The sequence below is a fragment of the Gymnodraco acuticeps genome, unplaced genomic scaffold (genome assembly GCF_902827175.1).
Source record: "Gymnodraco acuticeps unplaced genomic scaffold, fGymAcu1.1, whole genome shotgun sequence".
NCBI lineage: Eukaryota > Metazoa > Chordata > Actinopteri > Perciformes > Bathydraconidae > Gymnodraco > Gymnodraco acuticeps.
In genome coordinates, this window is record NW_022992152.1 from 61,446 (window position 1) to 74,082 (window position 12,637).

The 12,637-nt window shown below is 40.8% G+C and overlaps 1 protein-coding gene across 8 annotated transcripts in view; it reads right to left on the reverse strand.

The window, feature by feature from the left end:
• The window catches only part of LOC117538527 (neuroblastoma-amplified sequence-like), a 43,278-nt gene extending 30,811 nt beyond the window's left edge, over positions 1–12,467 (reverse strand). For 3 of the 8 annotated variants that reach the window (XM_034204303.1, XM_034204301.1, XM_034204302.1), the window contains exons 1-4: positions 9,461–10,196; positions 2,494–2,545; positions 2,018–2,065; positions 875–918 (exon numbers count right to left, since the gene is read on the reverse strand). In XM_034204303.1, the coding sequence (XP_034060194.1) occupies positions 875–918; positions 2,018–2,065; positions 2,494–2,545; positions 9,461–9,560 (244 nt within the window). In that variant the 5' untranslated portion in view covers positions 9,561–10,196. Of the gene's footprint in view, positions 1–874; positions 919–2,017; positions 2,066–2,481; positions 2,546–5,487; positions 5,791–9,460; positions 10,197–12,353 lie in introns of those variants that run through there. The other 5 variants (XR_004567873.1, XR_004567872.1, XM_034204299.1 and 2 more) reach the window with 4 other exon arrangements.
• Between the last annotated feature and the right edge of the window lie 170 nt (positions 12,468–12,637).

Sequence of the window (12,637 nt, forward strand, 5' to 3'; positions counted from 1 at the left end):
TGTGGCAGGAGAAAGAAGAAAAAAGACTTGAAAGCTCAAACAAACGGAGAAAGGGTGAAGAGAGATTCAGGGAGCCAGGGATTTGTTATTAAACTATACTCTCTGTGAATAATCCCTGGTGTTTTGAGGAGTGCCAATGATGGATACAGATGGGAGAAGAAGGATGAAGCTAATGCCATACATCAACACCGTGGGTCTCAGGACCTATCCAATTCATGTGTGAAGGATAGTTAGACTAATACATCTCAATAAATGTCTCTCAAAGACGCACAGTTTCCCAGGCGCGCTATCAGGACAGAAAGAGGGAATCTTTTTTCCTGAAACGTTCAGAATCTCTTTACACAGAGGGGACACAGTAATGAATAAAAGACATGAAAAAGTGGATTTTACACAATAGGTGACCTTTAAGACACAATGAGTAGGATTTTCAGTATAAAATCATGGCCCACTATGACTTTTGAGTAAACCAACGGAAAAAAAAAAAAATCCTACTCCTTGTCCCTTTTAAATATAAAAAATCCCAATACTAAAAAAGAAATGACTTCCTAACATCAAAGTGTATTTACTTTCAGAAAGTTTGGGCCTCCCCATGTTTCACGTAATTAATACCAACGCAGCAGGCCATTTTAATTAAATAGCTAATCAAACAATAAAGGAGATTTATTTTATCAGCTGCTTCTAATGAGTGGCAGTGTATGGGATGAGAGTGATTATCTGTGTCCCTCTTACACAATCCAATTAGCCACCGTGGTTGATATTTCGCTTTGAAACAAACTCCAAGTAGTGTTCGAACACAGGCTTTGGACACTGTTAATGAAGAATACAAGTTAAAAACGTGTTGTGAGCTCAAATTAAACGGCGGAGAGGGACTTACCCTGGCACTTCCCAATGATCGAGCCAAAGTCATCTCTCACAGACCTGAGGAGCAAACACACCAGTGAAAAAGCAGCGACATGACAAGGATACACACACCCAAGGGTGCAACTGTACACACTTTTAGCCTTAGATGACCTCATATAACGTGGGTTATAATTGCCACTTATGGCCTCCGAGCTGTAGTAGCTCAATGGATCGAGCAGACAGGGTCTTGAGAGTAGGCAGTGTTTAGACAGACTCTTAAACAAAGCTCAATGGATAAGGCCTTGAGCCGACAAAACACCCACTCACACCGACAAATGCCATAAAGCAAGTCTATCACACACTCTGTGATTTAACAACAGGGGTGTGTACAAAGGAGTACGGAGAAACCCAGTACATCAATCTGAGGCATAAGAGGAGATTGGTCTCGATTACATCGGGTCAACTGAGTCAGAGTGAACAACAGATACTTTCTTTATTTTTACGTATTGATATGTGAAAATGACTTTCAATTACGCAGAGGGTCAAGAGGAAGGCAGCCCTTTGAGACAAATCAGTCGCAGAGAGAGCAAGACATGTTTGTATACCTGCTTTATTGCTATTGATTTTCATTTCAATTTTGCTCCATTTAAAGCACTACATTGTGTCAATGGAGCACAGTGCTGAGCAGGCACATTTTTCCCTTGTAAGGGGGAAAATTGGATTTGTGTCGGAAAATAATTACAACGGCTCAAAATGAGCACAAACACGCTCATGTGCATGTATGCTTTGGTCGATGATGGAAACATTTAGGCAGCACTTGGGTTTTCAATTTGCTTTCATTTATTTTATGTAGCCCGAAGTGCCACACATGTTTTGCTAGGATTGCTAAATTGACTCAAATGTTTTCTACTATGACTGATTGAGTTGTCTTTGATTGTATTGATGCTTTAATAAAGCATCAATACAATCAAAGACAACTCAATCAGTCATAGAAAAACGAGCTGCAGTCTAAGCTTGTATCTGAAGAATAAAGTTTATTCTTCAGATACAAGCTTAGACTGCAGCTCGTTTTTTTTAAAGGGAGATGTGATTAGCCATCTTGTTAATTAAAACTCTCTATCACTCGCACACACAAAGACAGGGAGCTTCAAACAGCGGGAGAGAGTTCAATAATTACCTAATCTCCACACACTGGTCCTGAACCACCGCCAACAGTTTGCCATTACTGTGGAGAGAACAAGAGGATGGTCAGGAATGATCAAGAGAGAGAGAAAGAAAAGAGAGCAGTGGCTGAGAGGAGGTCAATATAACCAACATTTTAAAAAGTGGAGGTGAAATGAATCCATGGTGATTAATAAGAGTGTGTGTCTGGAGGACCAGGGAGATAAAGACTGTAATAAGAGCCAATGGTGGATGGCTTGAAGAGAGGATCTGGGATCGATTGCCAATTAAAAAAACGGCCTTTCTGTTAGGTGTGTTTGCTGCAGTGAGTAGAATGAAATGATTGGTCAAGGGGATAAGCAAAAGGGAGAGGAAACCAAAAGGGAGAGGAAACCAAACGAGAGGGAGGCTTAGAACAGCAAGTCAGCAAGAAAATTGTCTGCTTTCAGGTGTGTGTGTGTGTGTGTGTTTTTATAGCACCTTTGCAAGCACCTGCTTATGGGCGAGGCGCACAAGACCCAGAGGTAGACAGGAGCTGGAGGGGCTGATGTTTACAGGAACAGACAAACAAATCAAGGATTTACATGTTAATGAATTAGAACAAGAAACAGCTAAACAGTTATAACTTAACTTAGAAGTATTTTTAATGAGGGGTAAAAGTTCCCAGTAAACTTTCACAAGGCTGATGTGAGCAACTTTTACTGAGGGACTGATCTCCAGGGAAAAGAGAAGCAACGGGTGCAACGGCTGGATGACATCATTCTTAATCACTGTGTCTAGAGTGCTGGGTTGAAAAGTCAGTGAATCTGATGTAAAACATTGATCACTACATTAAAGTGTGAGCGGGAGATATATTAGCATAGATGAGACCATTTTTTATTAAAATTAATTATGATTTAAATGTGTTTAAGTCAAAATAAAGAAGATATCACTTAAAGGTGGTGTAGGTAATTTTGGAGAAACCCGCTCGAGTGGGTAGGTCATCCAGTTATTTTAGCCAAGCCGGCTAAAATGATTGGTCGTGCTTTTTACAGTACTACGGCTTCCACAGATGACATTTTTGTATGGATTATTTGTCAAAGCACTTAAGATATTCATTGCTATCGGGATGTTAAGAGCATTCCATGGAATATAACAAAAAGTGTATCTCGAGCCGGTTTCTCAAACTTACCTACCCCACCTTTTAACTTGAACACATTCAGTAACATTACAAATACAATACCCAAAATGTAGACAAATTAAATTACACTCACTTGAATGAAATAAATGTAATTAAATAATGTATATTTTTTTTTATTTCATTGAAATTAAATAAACTTTAGAAATGTTGTTCCTAAATTAAATAAAAATACGCAATACAATCATCATCATAAAAGTACTAGCCATGAAATCAGCTTTATTTATTTATTGAATTGAGGGGTTATTTAATGTAAACATTATGAACTGTGCATTTTTGTTTTGAGTTTTATCAGTCCTGTAAACTGCCTTTCTTAGTGTGCAAGTAGTGGAAAATGTTGCCACCGCTGGTGTTATTGGATTGATTTGATTTGCTGTGCAGTTTAGGATTTGGTGAAATTAATTCTTCCAATCTTGTTTTGCAACAAAATATGCATTTGAACGTTCATCATCATTGCATGTTTGTACTGTACTACGACACATGGAAGGAATTCAGCCCACTCTGCTGGGTCATTTGTACTGTAATCAAATCCCTGATTTCTCATCCACAAAAAGAGAAGGGAAGCTAAGAGACAAGCATGACTAGAGGAGGTCTTAAATATTTAATGAGTTTATTGATGGTGCAAGCTAACCACCTGCTGATGAGATAAGCAGGCCTTGGTGATACAGCACTACAGAATCCACTGCAGGCCAGATAGATAAAGCCATCTGTTAAAGAGGTTTCAACAGATACTGTGCGATAAGAGCAAGGTAAAAAATGATGCATCTTGAATAAAGGATTGTGTCGACTTTTGTGAAGTAGTTTTCAGGAGGTACAGATAAACCAGTAGGGTTCCAGTTGTGTTGGATTATTTATAAATTATTTAATTCCAGGTTAAAGTAAAAAGCACAGGCCTATTTTGGTCAAATAATAGAACTAGTAAAATGGCTCTAGGTGAATTGGTAACAGGTAACACAAATCCTATTTTCCTTTTTAAGTAGTTCAGTGTTAGTGCGGCTATTATGGTCATTTTTAAATAACCATAAAAATATAAAAGACTGCCACCATGATAGGAAACATTCGGAGCAAAGCTATATTATTATAATTGTATTGTTATTCTGAAGACCCATATTTGTGTAGCTTTTTTGAAGTACCAAACCAAAAAAAGATGTCATGGTCAGTGCTTAAAAAATGCACACCCTTTTTTGCATTCATAAAGATAGCTGATTACAAGCTGTCTACAGACATTACAAGTAATACCTGTGTTTTAAATGTAATGTAGTCAAACACAGCCACATAACTCAGTTCTAAAAGTCACACTATTCATAAGCACCATGAATCACAGTTGTATGTGGCATGTCAGCCATTACATTGTGGAAATAATTATAAAATAAGTCATGTAAACCTGCTAGCATAATATTGATAAACATACCTGTACCACAAGTAGTGCAAGACTAAACGCAGGGCCGCCCCTGGCCAACTTGGGGCCCCAATCGACATTGTGAGATGAGGCCCACCCCCTCCCGACAGGAGTAAAACATTTTTTTTGGGAAACAAAGTAGGCTACTTTGCAAATATAATTCCTGTTTATTATTATTATCAACACAGTTACTTTTTTATACAGTGAGGTAAATGGTAAATGTGCTTGTATGTCGTTCAGTATGCGTTTACAGGTGAATACGTCTGCATTTCCTGCCAAATACTAGCCTCAAAAAGATTACAATATAATTAATGCAAATAAACTACTTCTACTAATAATAATCATAATCAATTCAATAATATAAATACTATATTATTGTATTGTAATATTGTTGTAATAGTCAAGACAAAACATGCTTATGACATGCTCAAAAACTGATATTTCTTAAATCTGTATTCAAATGTAGTTCCCTCTGTCAGCAATGTATCAACAACTACACATGCATTTCTATCAGTATTTCTCTGTGTTGAGGTTGACATGATGATGACTGTTAGGAGTTAAGGGGAGAGGCTGAGTATCACCATGAAATGTGCAAATTGACATAAAAATGAATAAAAGGGGGAAAAATGCTCCATGTTTTTTAGGCTGTAAACTTTAACTGTTATGTAAGCCAACTAGACAGACAGTTTATCACTCTTCCTCCTGTACATTAGCAGATAAAAGGCATAACATACTTAAATGAATGTTAAATAAAAAATGCTGGAAAAAACTGCATCTCCATTAGCCTATATGCTATGCAGAGACTGCCTTCTTCATGTCGTGAATTGCAGCTGATTTTTTAATATGGCAATTGGCAATTTGACTTATACAACATTCGCAAGTTGTACATTTGACTCATACAATAACCCACCTTCGAGTGATGCTCTAGTTTCTTCATGTTTTGTTTTTTCCCCCTCTTGCTTGCGCTGGACTGAAACTGTCTTTTCACCGACATCTCTTCATCTGCACTAGTGGCCGTATCAAAGCCGTGATTGGTCAGATGTTGATTAATTGCAACGGTGTCGGGTTACAGACGTGCTCCCCTTGTCACCTCTCACTCTTGCGGGGGTGTGTGGAGAACTGCACACAGCAGCTGAGGCCCTCTGGGCGGGGCCCCCTGCAGCCTGCGTGATTGGCCTGTAGGGAGGGGCGGCCCTGACTAAACGGAATGGCCCTGTAAGAAATATATCACAGTTAGTAAGCATCACAATAGGCGCATTCACACCGCAGTACTTTTCCCACAAAGGTTCATGAGAACTTAGTTCATGAGAACTCTTTAGTTCTCATGAGAACTCTTTAGTTCTCATGAACTAAGTACAGATCGCGTTCACACCGGAATAAGTCCCTGGGGGTGGATCATGGATGTATAATAAGAACTGGATACAGCGTGGGAGGCGGGGCCTCATTAATTCCTATGAGAGTTGCTCAATGGCGCATGATGACAAAATGGCCCAACTTTTGAGAGAGCGAAACGTCACAGATTACCTGGCATGCCTGAGAAGTACCCGTATGTGCACTCATAGAGCATGAGCAACTTTAACCACGCCGCCCAAAAGGCTCGTTCACATTAAGCACATGCATTTGCGTACACGTAACAGCTCATGACAGCATGGTACTGGATTTATATTAACGAGGCGGCAGTTAGCAGCTAGCGGCTAGCTAGTAAATTATGCTAAATTACACATCAATCGTTATGTACTTTTATATTACGCTGACATCAGGATCTAGTGATATCCAAGCAACAGAGCTTCATTTAGCATGATACTTGTGTGGGTTGTACATGAAACCACTTGGTAATATATAAAAATGTATATGTTGAAGCCTGTTATGATCAATTGTGAGTTAAAACTTTATCTAAAAAGTAAAGCTGATGATGGATTACTGTGGTGGAGTTAAAATAACAATAGCCTATTTCTTTTTGAAATGTGATGGAGTAAAAGGATAGTAACTGTGATTATTCATGTTAAGTAGTCCACAAGTAACTAAAACAATTGCAAGTGCAATAAGAAGCTACAGGAACGTTAATCTACGTCGGTAATATTAACTTTATTTAATACAACATTTACGGTACAAGATTTACATCATACAGCCCATGTAGTATAATATTTTACAAATGATGAATTACAGCAAACATGTGCAATATATCCATTATTACAGCTCCGTGGGATGGCAGTAAGGCGATATGGTCCGTTGTTATTGTGCATCCATGGATAAAGAGAAACTCATGTAGTGCTGAACACGTGACATGAACGTGCAGGGCGGCGCGGTCCCGTGGGTTAGATGCCGTTCATAATGCCGAGGGAAATACCTCTCAGAATAACGTTATTAGCACATTTTTACAACTTGAGGAACGAATGTTTTTAATAAGGGCTATACAAGTGTTCATACTGGGTAGTTTATTTAGTTTAAAAAAAATTATCCAACGAGTTACAGACCACTCTTTCCCAATGTAAGTCAATGGGAAAAAGTGTTTCCGGGCCCAGCAACCAAAAGGAAGTGTAGTACCGCCGTTTGACCAGCACGAATATTTTCATCTGAGTCCGGCGCACTTCCTGGGGGCTTGGGTGGATTAGGCAAATGAAGCCGCTGACGTCACTTCTTCTTCTTCTGCTTTGGGTTTACTGGCAGGCCGCAAACCACTTCACGGCGTATACTGCCGCCCAAAGTCCCCGGCCGGAAGTCCCCGGAGTTGGGGACTGGCTTCAGTAGAAACTGCTGGGACTCCCAGCAGCTTCTACTGAAGCCTTCCGAGTAAATCGCCAAAACGCCGACACCTCCTCATCTCCACCACTCCCATGTTTTATTTTGTGTTGCCATAAGTTAGTCTCTCTGCGTTTCTGCGCTGGGCTAATGCTAATAATGCTAATGCGAGGATAATAAAATGGCGGCTTCACAACACTTTTTGGGAGTTTTACGGGGCGTGGTTTTCAATCCGCCCAGCCAATCAGAAATATAGCTCTTTTCTCACAAGAGAGCCGCTCGAAAGGGACTTTCGTGGGGGTAAAAAGGTTCTCATGAACTAATTTTAGTACCGGCTCTTTTTGGTGTGAACGCGACAAAAGAGTTCTCATGAACTAAGTTCTCATGAACCTTTGTGGGAAAAGTACTGCGGTGTGAATGCGCCTAATGGTAACCCTGTGGTCAGGGTCGGCGTCATGGGGGGTCATTCGCGGGCCATGCCCCCCCAAATGAGTCACTGTGCCCCTCCAACGACCCTTATTGCCAATTTGCCATTTTAAAAAAAAAATCATATAAGTTAAAACGTTTCCACCAAAAGTTTTTTGTGTGAAATACATCAGAAATAAAGAATACACATTTGTATTCTTTATTTATTCTTTATATGAAACACAGCCTGAGGTGTGCTCACTGCTGCTCTCTGATTGGTGTGTTGCTTGACCAATGACCCCGACTTTTGTTTTGTTATCATTACGTAGCTGTGTGTTTAGATGAAAGCCCAGTGGCGATCTGTCCATCTGTTATACTGATTATACAGTAAAGCCATCGAAAATAATATGATATACAGTACAGTACAAGTACATGGGTCTCTGTGTTTCATTCAAGCTCGGCTCTCTGTGTGTGGCACGAGCGCATTTTGTCAGTGCGCGAGCGGTAACGTGGAATATTGTTGTTAGCATCTGGTTAGCTAGCTATGCTAACGGATATAAAGAGCTGTTTCTACACCAAGGTGGAGGAGAGTCCTCTCCTGTCAGACTGAGAGGATCTTATAACGTTAGCTCAGTGGGGTAAGGACTCTCAGTGTTTAGATAGTTCACTTTAGTGTAAGTTATCTCAGTGGGTCTCAAACGGTTTGGTCACCATTTATGTAAACAAGTATTTGCGAGGAATAGGCTACCTTTATATGATCATTATAGTTATTAAAGAATAAGAGAATAAATGAAAAACGGGTATGAAATACTATAGGACAATAACACAAGAATACCATTTAAAAGGGGAGTGATTAGTAAAATATCCATAAAGAAAAAGTAAATCTGTTTACAGTTGTGTTTCATATGGATGTTGAGAGATGTATCCATAGATCTCTTCATTTTGCTCTCAAAGTGCACCAGATTGATGCTTTTAACTTCAATATTTTAAAAATAATCTTCCCGGGGGAGCATGCCCCCAGACCCTCCTAGAGGAGGTTAGGTCCACCCCCCACCTAAAACATGTTCACATGGATAGGATACTAAATACATTTGCACACTTTTCATATGGTGGCCTATGTCCATATGTTTCTGTTTTGGTGATCGTGCCACAACCGTGCATGTATGCACAGGTCATAGGTGCGCTATACAATAGCACTACACCCCTGCAATGTGTGTGAAAGACAATAGACTTTACAGCATGTTTTTTTTAATTGAAGTTGTGTTGGTGTTTGTGTGTTGGTTGTTGACGGCAGTGTGTGCCCCCCCTTGGTAAATGATTTCCCCCCCATTTGATTTGTTCTAGAGCCGACCCTGCCTGTGGTAATGACATATTTGATGGACCATCTGTCTCTTGTCACATTCTATATTAAAGATTAGGCACTGTAGACAAGGACATATAGGACATACAAATCAGTCTTTTTACCCCAATAATGCATAGGATGTCATGAAAGACACTAATATAGCACTTTCCAGGTCTGATGATCATGATTCTGTCACCTCCTACAGTAAGATTAGGGAAAATGTGTTTCCCTGGTTATAAAGCTAGGAAGGAAACTTATGTTTCCTATTTTACTTATTTAGATCTAGCATATTGATAGGCTACAATTCGAGTGAACAGACTGATTTTGTGATGAAGTAAAGCGCCCCGTTTCGCTGTGCAGAGTATCACAATTAGGCAACAAAAAAAGAAATGCTTACCTGTCACTGCTTTGGCAATAACTGATATGTTGTGCTCCTCGCAACTGTAAATTGACATGAAAGTGACATGTGAGCTCAGCAGTAGCATCGGGGTCATCATTTTGATTCGATAATTTTAATTAACGTGTGACAGCGCCAAAGTTAGGCTAGCATCCACATACTTGCGAGGCTATGGCTCGCTTAGTGGCGCGGAATATCAATGTTACCGAATGAATGGAACTTAACTGCTGATTGCAAAAATAATCATGATGAAAAATGAAAGCTACACTATAGGTCAATGTGCAAGGAGAATGTGAGGATTTGGCTAGCAATGTGTTGTGCTACGTGGCTTTGAGCGGCTGAACCAGGGGCGGACTGGGACTACAATTCAGCCCTGGAAACTGACCCAGTCCGGCCACATGAAATGTCAAATGTTAGAAATCCGCTGTTTATTATATAAAGTTTTACGTCCGATTCACTCCTTTTTTCCTCTACACAGCTCCAGTTTGGGCATTGGCCTGTCATCAGATTTCATTTTTAGTTGCTGCTGTAGCGGAAGTTTAGTAAAATGATGTTTGATGAACTACTCCAAATCTCCACCCTCCATAATTGCACTTGCTTCAGTTGCTTGCTACTTTTTAAGGGTGGTGATGACAGTTCCAGTATGAACCATAGACTGTATATATAAATGGACGTAGTGTCCGTGACGTCACCCATAGGATTCTGCAGAGTTGCCGTGAAGCCCTTAGTAGGCGGAGTCGGCCACTAACGACTCGACTGTGACGTCAGAGTCTAATCCCGCCTGCTCCAAATAAGGGCAAAGAGGCGGGACCTGCTGCCTCCGAACTGGAAGTAAACAGAGCTAGCTCAGGCTAAGAAGCTAAGCTAACATGAAATACATGCATACCAAGTTACTGCTAACAGTGTAGTTCCCCTATATAAACGTTACATTCATAATCAAATGAGACAATCTGCAAGAGAATTAGCTATATTTTGTTATTCTTAATGCTTGTCATTCACACGTTGATAAAAGACGGACTCCACCGCCCGGACCTAACGGAGCCGCAGTGGGCTAGCTCCGGGACGCCGGCTGGAGCTAGCCCCCTGCGGCTCCGGTGGCCACCACTGGGATAATTGGGTCCCCTATTAACATTTGCTCCCGTTTAGCATTATGGGCGTCATAGCCATAGACTATAACATTCTTACCCAAGGCTGAATCATAAACTAAAATGTATATGTATGCATAAAGGGTTACGTCCTTAGCTGGCTAATAAGTAACAAGCTAAGCTACCAAGCACACAAACACCTGCGAACGGGGTTAACATGTATAATATTATCATTTTAGACTTCTTGGAAGTTCCGTTAGTACATTCAAGCGCACAGCACGACATTTTAATTGTCTGGTATTTGTAACAATATTCCCTAAAAGGCACAATCACCACGAACACGACTAAAGCTAAAGGGTCAAGTACAGTAGGCTACTATGACTAACGTTGTAGCCTCTATGGTTGTAGCCTAGCAGAGTGGACAAGTTGCTGTTAGCTGACAGTGAGGCATGTACGTGTCCATCAACGTGACCACGCCCTAATTTATGCAAACACTTTAAGACCTAATATAAATAAAAGGGTCGTGTTAGAAAACAATTCACTCACAGATTCATAATCATGAAGGTGGAATCTAACTATATCGATAATAATATTTATTGCATCCATGGGTAGAAACATGTCTTTTTCTGCTGTAAAGTTGGGCATTTTAACATGGGGGTCTATGGAAATTGCTCCTTTCTGCAGCCAGTCCCTAGCGGCCCATGTATGAACTGCAGTGTGTGGCACTTCCGTATTGGCTTCCCGGCTGTTCCCCAGAGTTTGCCGCTTGGTATGAACTGAAGTTGATGTGATTTGATTGGATTGTGAGGCATGACGTGAGCCTCATCTGATTGGTCAATCCCTTGATTTTTTTCACCAAGGGAAGCCAATTTCGGCTGGCCTCCTCTCGCAACAGAGTGCAATCTACTGTTTCACCATAACATCTAGAGGAGCGCTGTTTCACTCTTTGTAAAATACTCAATGAGAATGGAGGAGAGATGGGCCGGCAGAATAATTACCGAAACTAAACTAAGTGTTTTTATTTATTTATTAAAATGATAACTACAATCCAAAAAAACAGGGGAAGCCTGGATTCCCTTGGCCTCCAGGAGAAAACGCCACTGAGTTCAAGGGATAATTCTCACCCACCTCTTGCTCGTGCCCTGCACTTGTAGCCTATGTGCCAGTTGAGCTGGTTCTTCCAACAGCTCAACTCTGTCCCTCATCATGAACGCAGGAGGCTGGCTGTATATCTGAACTCGCGCCCTCATCATTCTCTTCATCATCTTGCACTTGTTCTAAGCTGCTGCTGATAGTGCTTGTAGCAGCGCTGCTGCCAAAAAGGTCTGTCAATTTGCGACATTTATATGCTTCAACTGCGAGTGACTTCACCTTTTTTTCTCTTGCCTTCTCGGCCCCACCTTTTTCTTTTTCTTTTCTTTGATTTGTATCCATGTTTTTTCATTCTCCCTGTCTGCCGCGGCGTCTAATCCCTTCTCTTCGTGTGGCCGGTCTTTTTTCTTCTTCGTGTGTGATTATTTGACAGATAAGAACCACACAACTGCATTAGCGGCCGCTGTCGCCCTCTGTCGGCCGGCAGCGCAACTTAAATGATGACGTTATACAATTATTTTTAAAGGGCCGGCCGGCCGTCAACGGCCCTTGACGACCGGCCGCTCTGTGGTTCTCCAGATTCTACAGATGGCCAGTCCGCCCCTGGGCTGAACCCATGCAACTTATTGACTCGGAGGGTGATCTTTACAGATAAATGTTCAACAAAATAACCACGTACCTAACTAAAAACACGGGAATAAAGAAGTCTGACCAACCTGAGTGTCTGTCTCTGCCGGCCATTCGTTAATAACAAGTAAATCGTACACAAATGTTTTCATCTTCGCCTTCTATCAGGCTTTCCTCAGCCATGAACAGCCTGTCAAAAAAAGTCTACGGGGAGCAGCACTGGACAATATTTATCAGGGAACCGCTTTTGGAAAATGTAGTTTACGGCCCAAGTTAAGTAATCTCATGGCTTGATAATAACTTAAATGCTATGATGTTTAAACATATACATATATGCTGTCGTAGCCCTCCTTTTATATTTAGCAATGATATA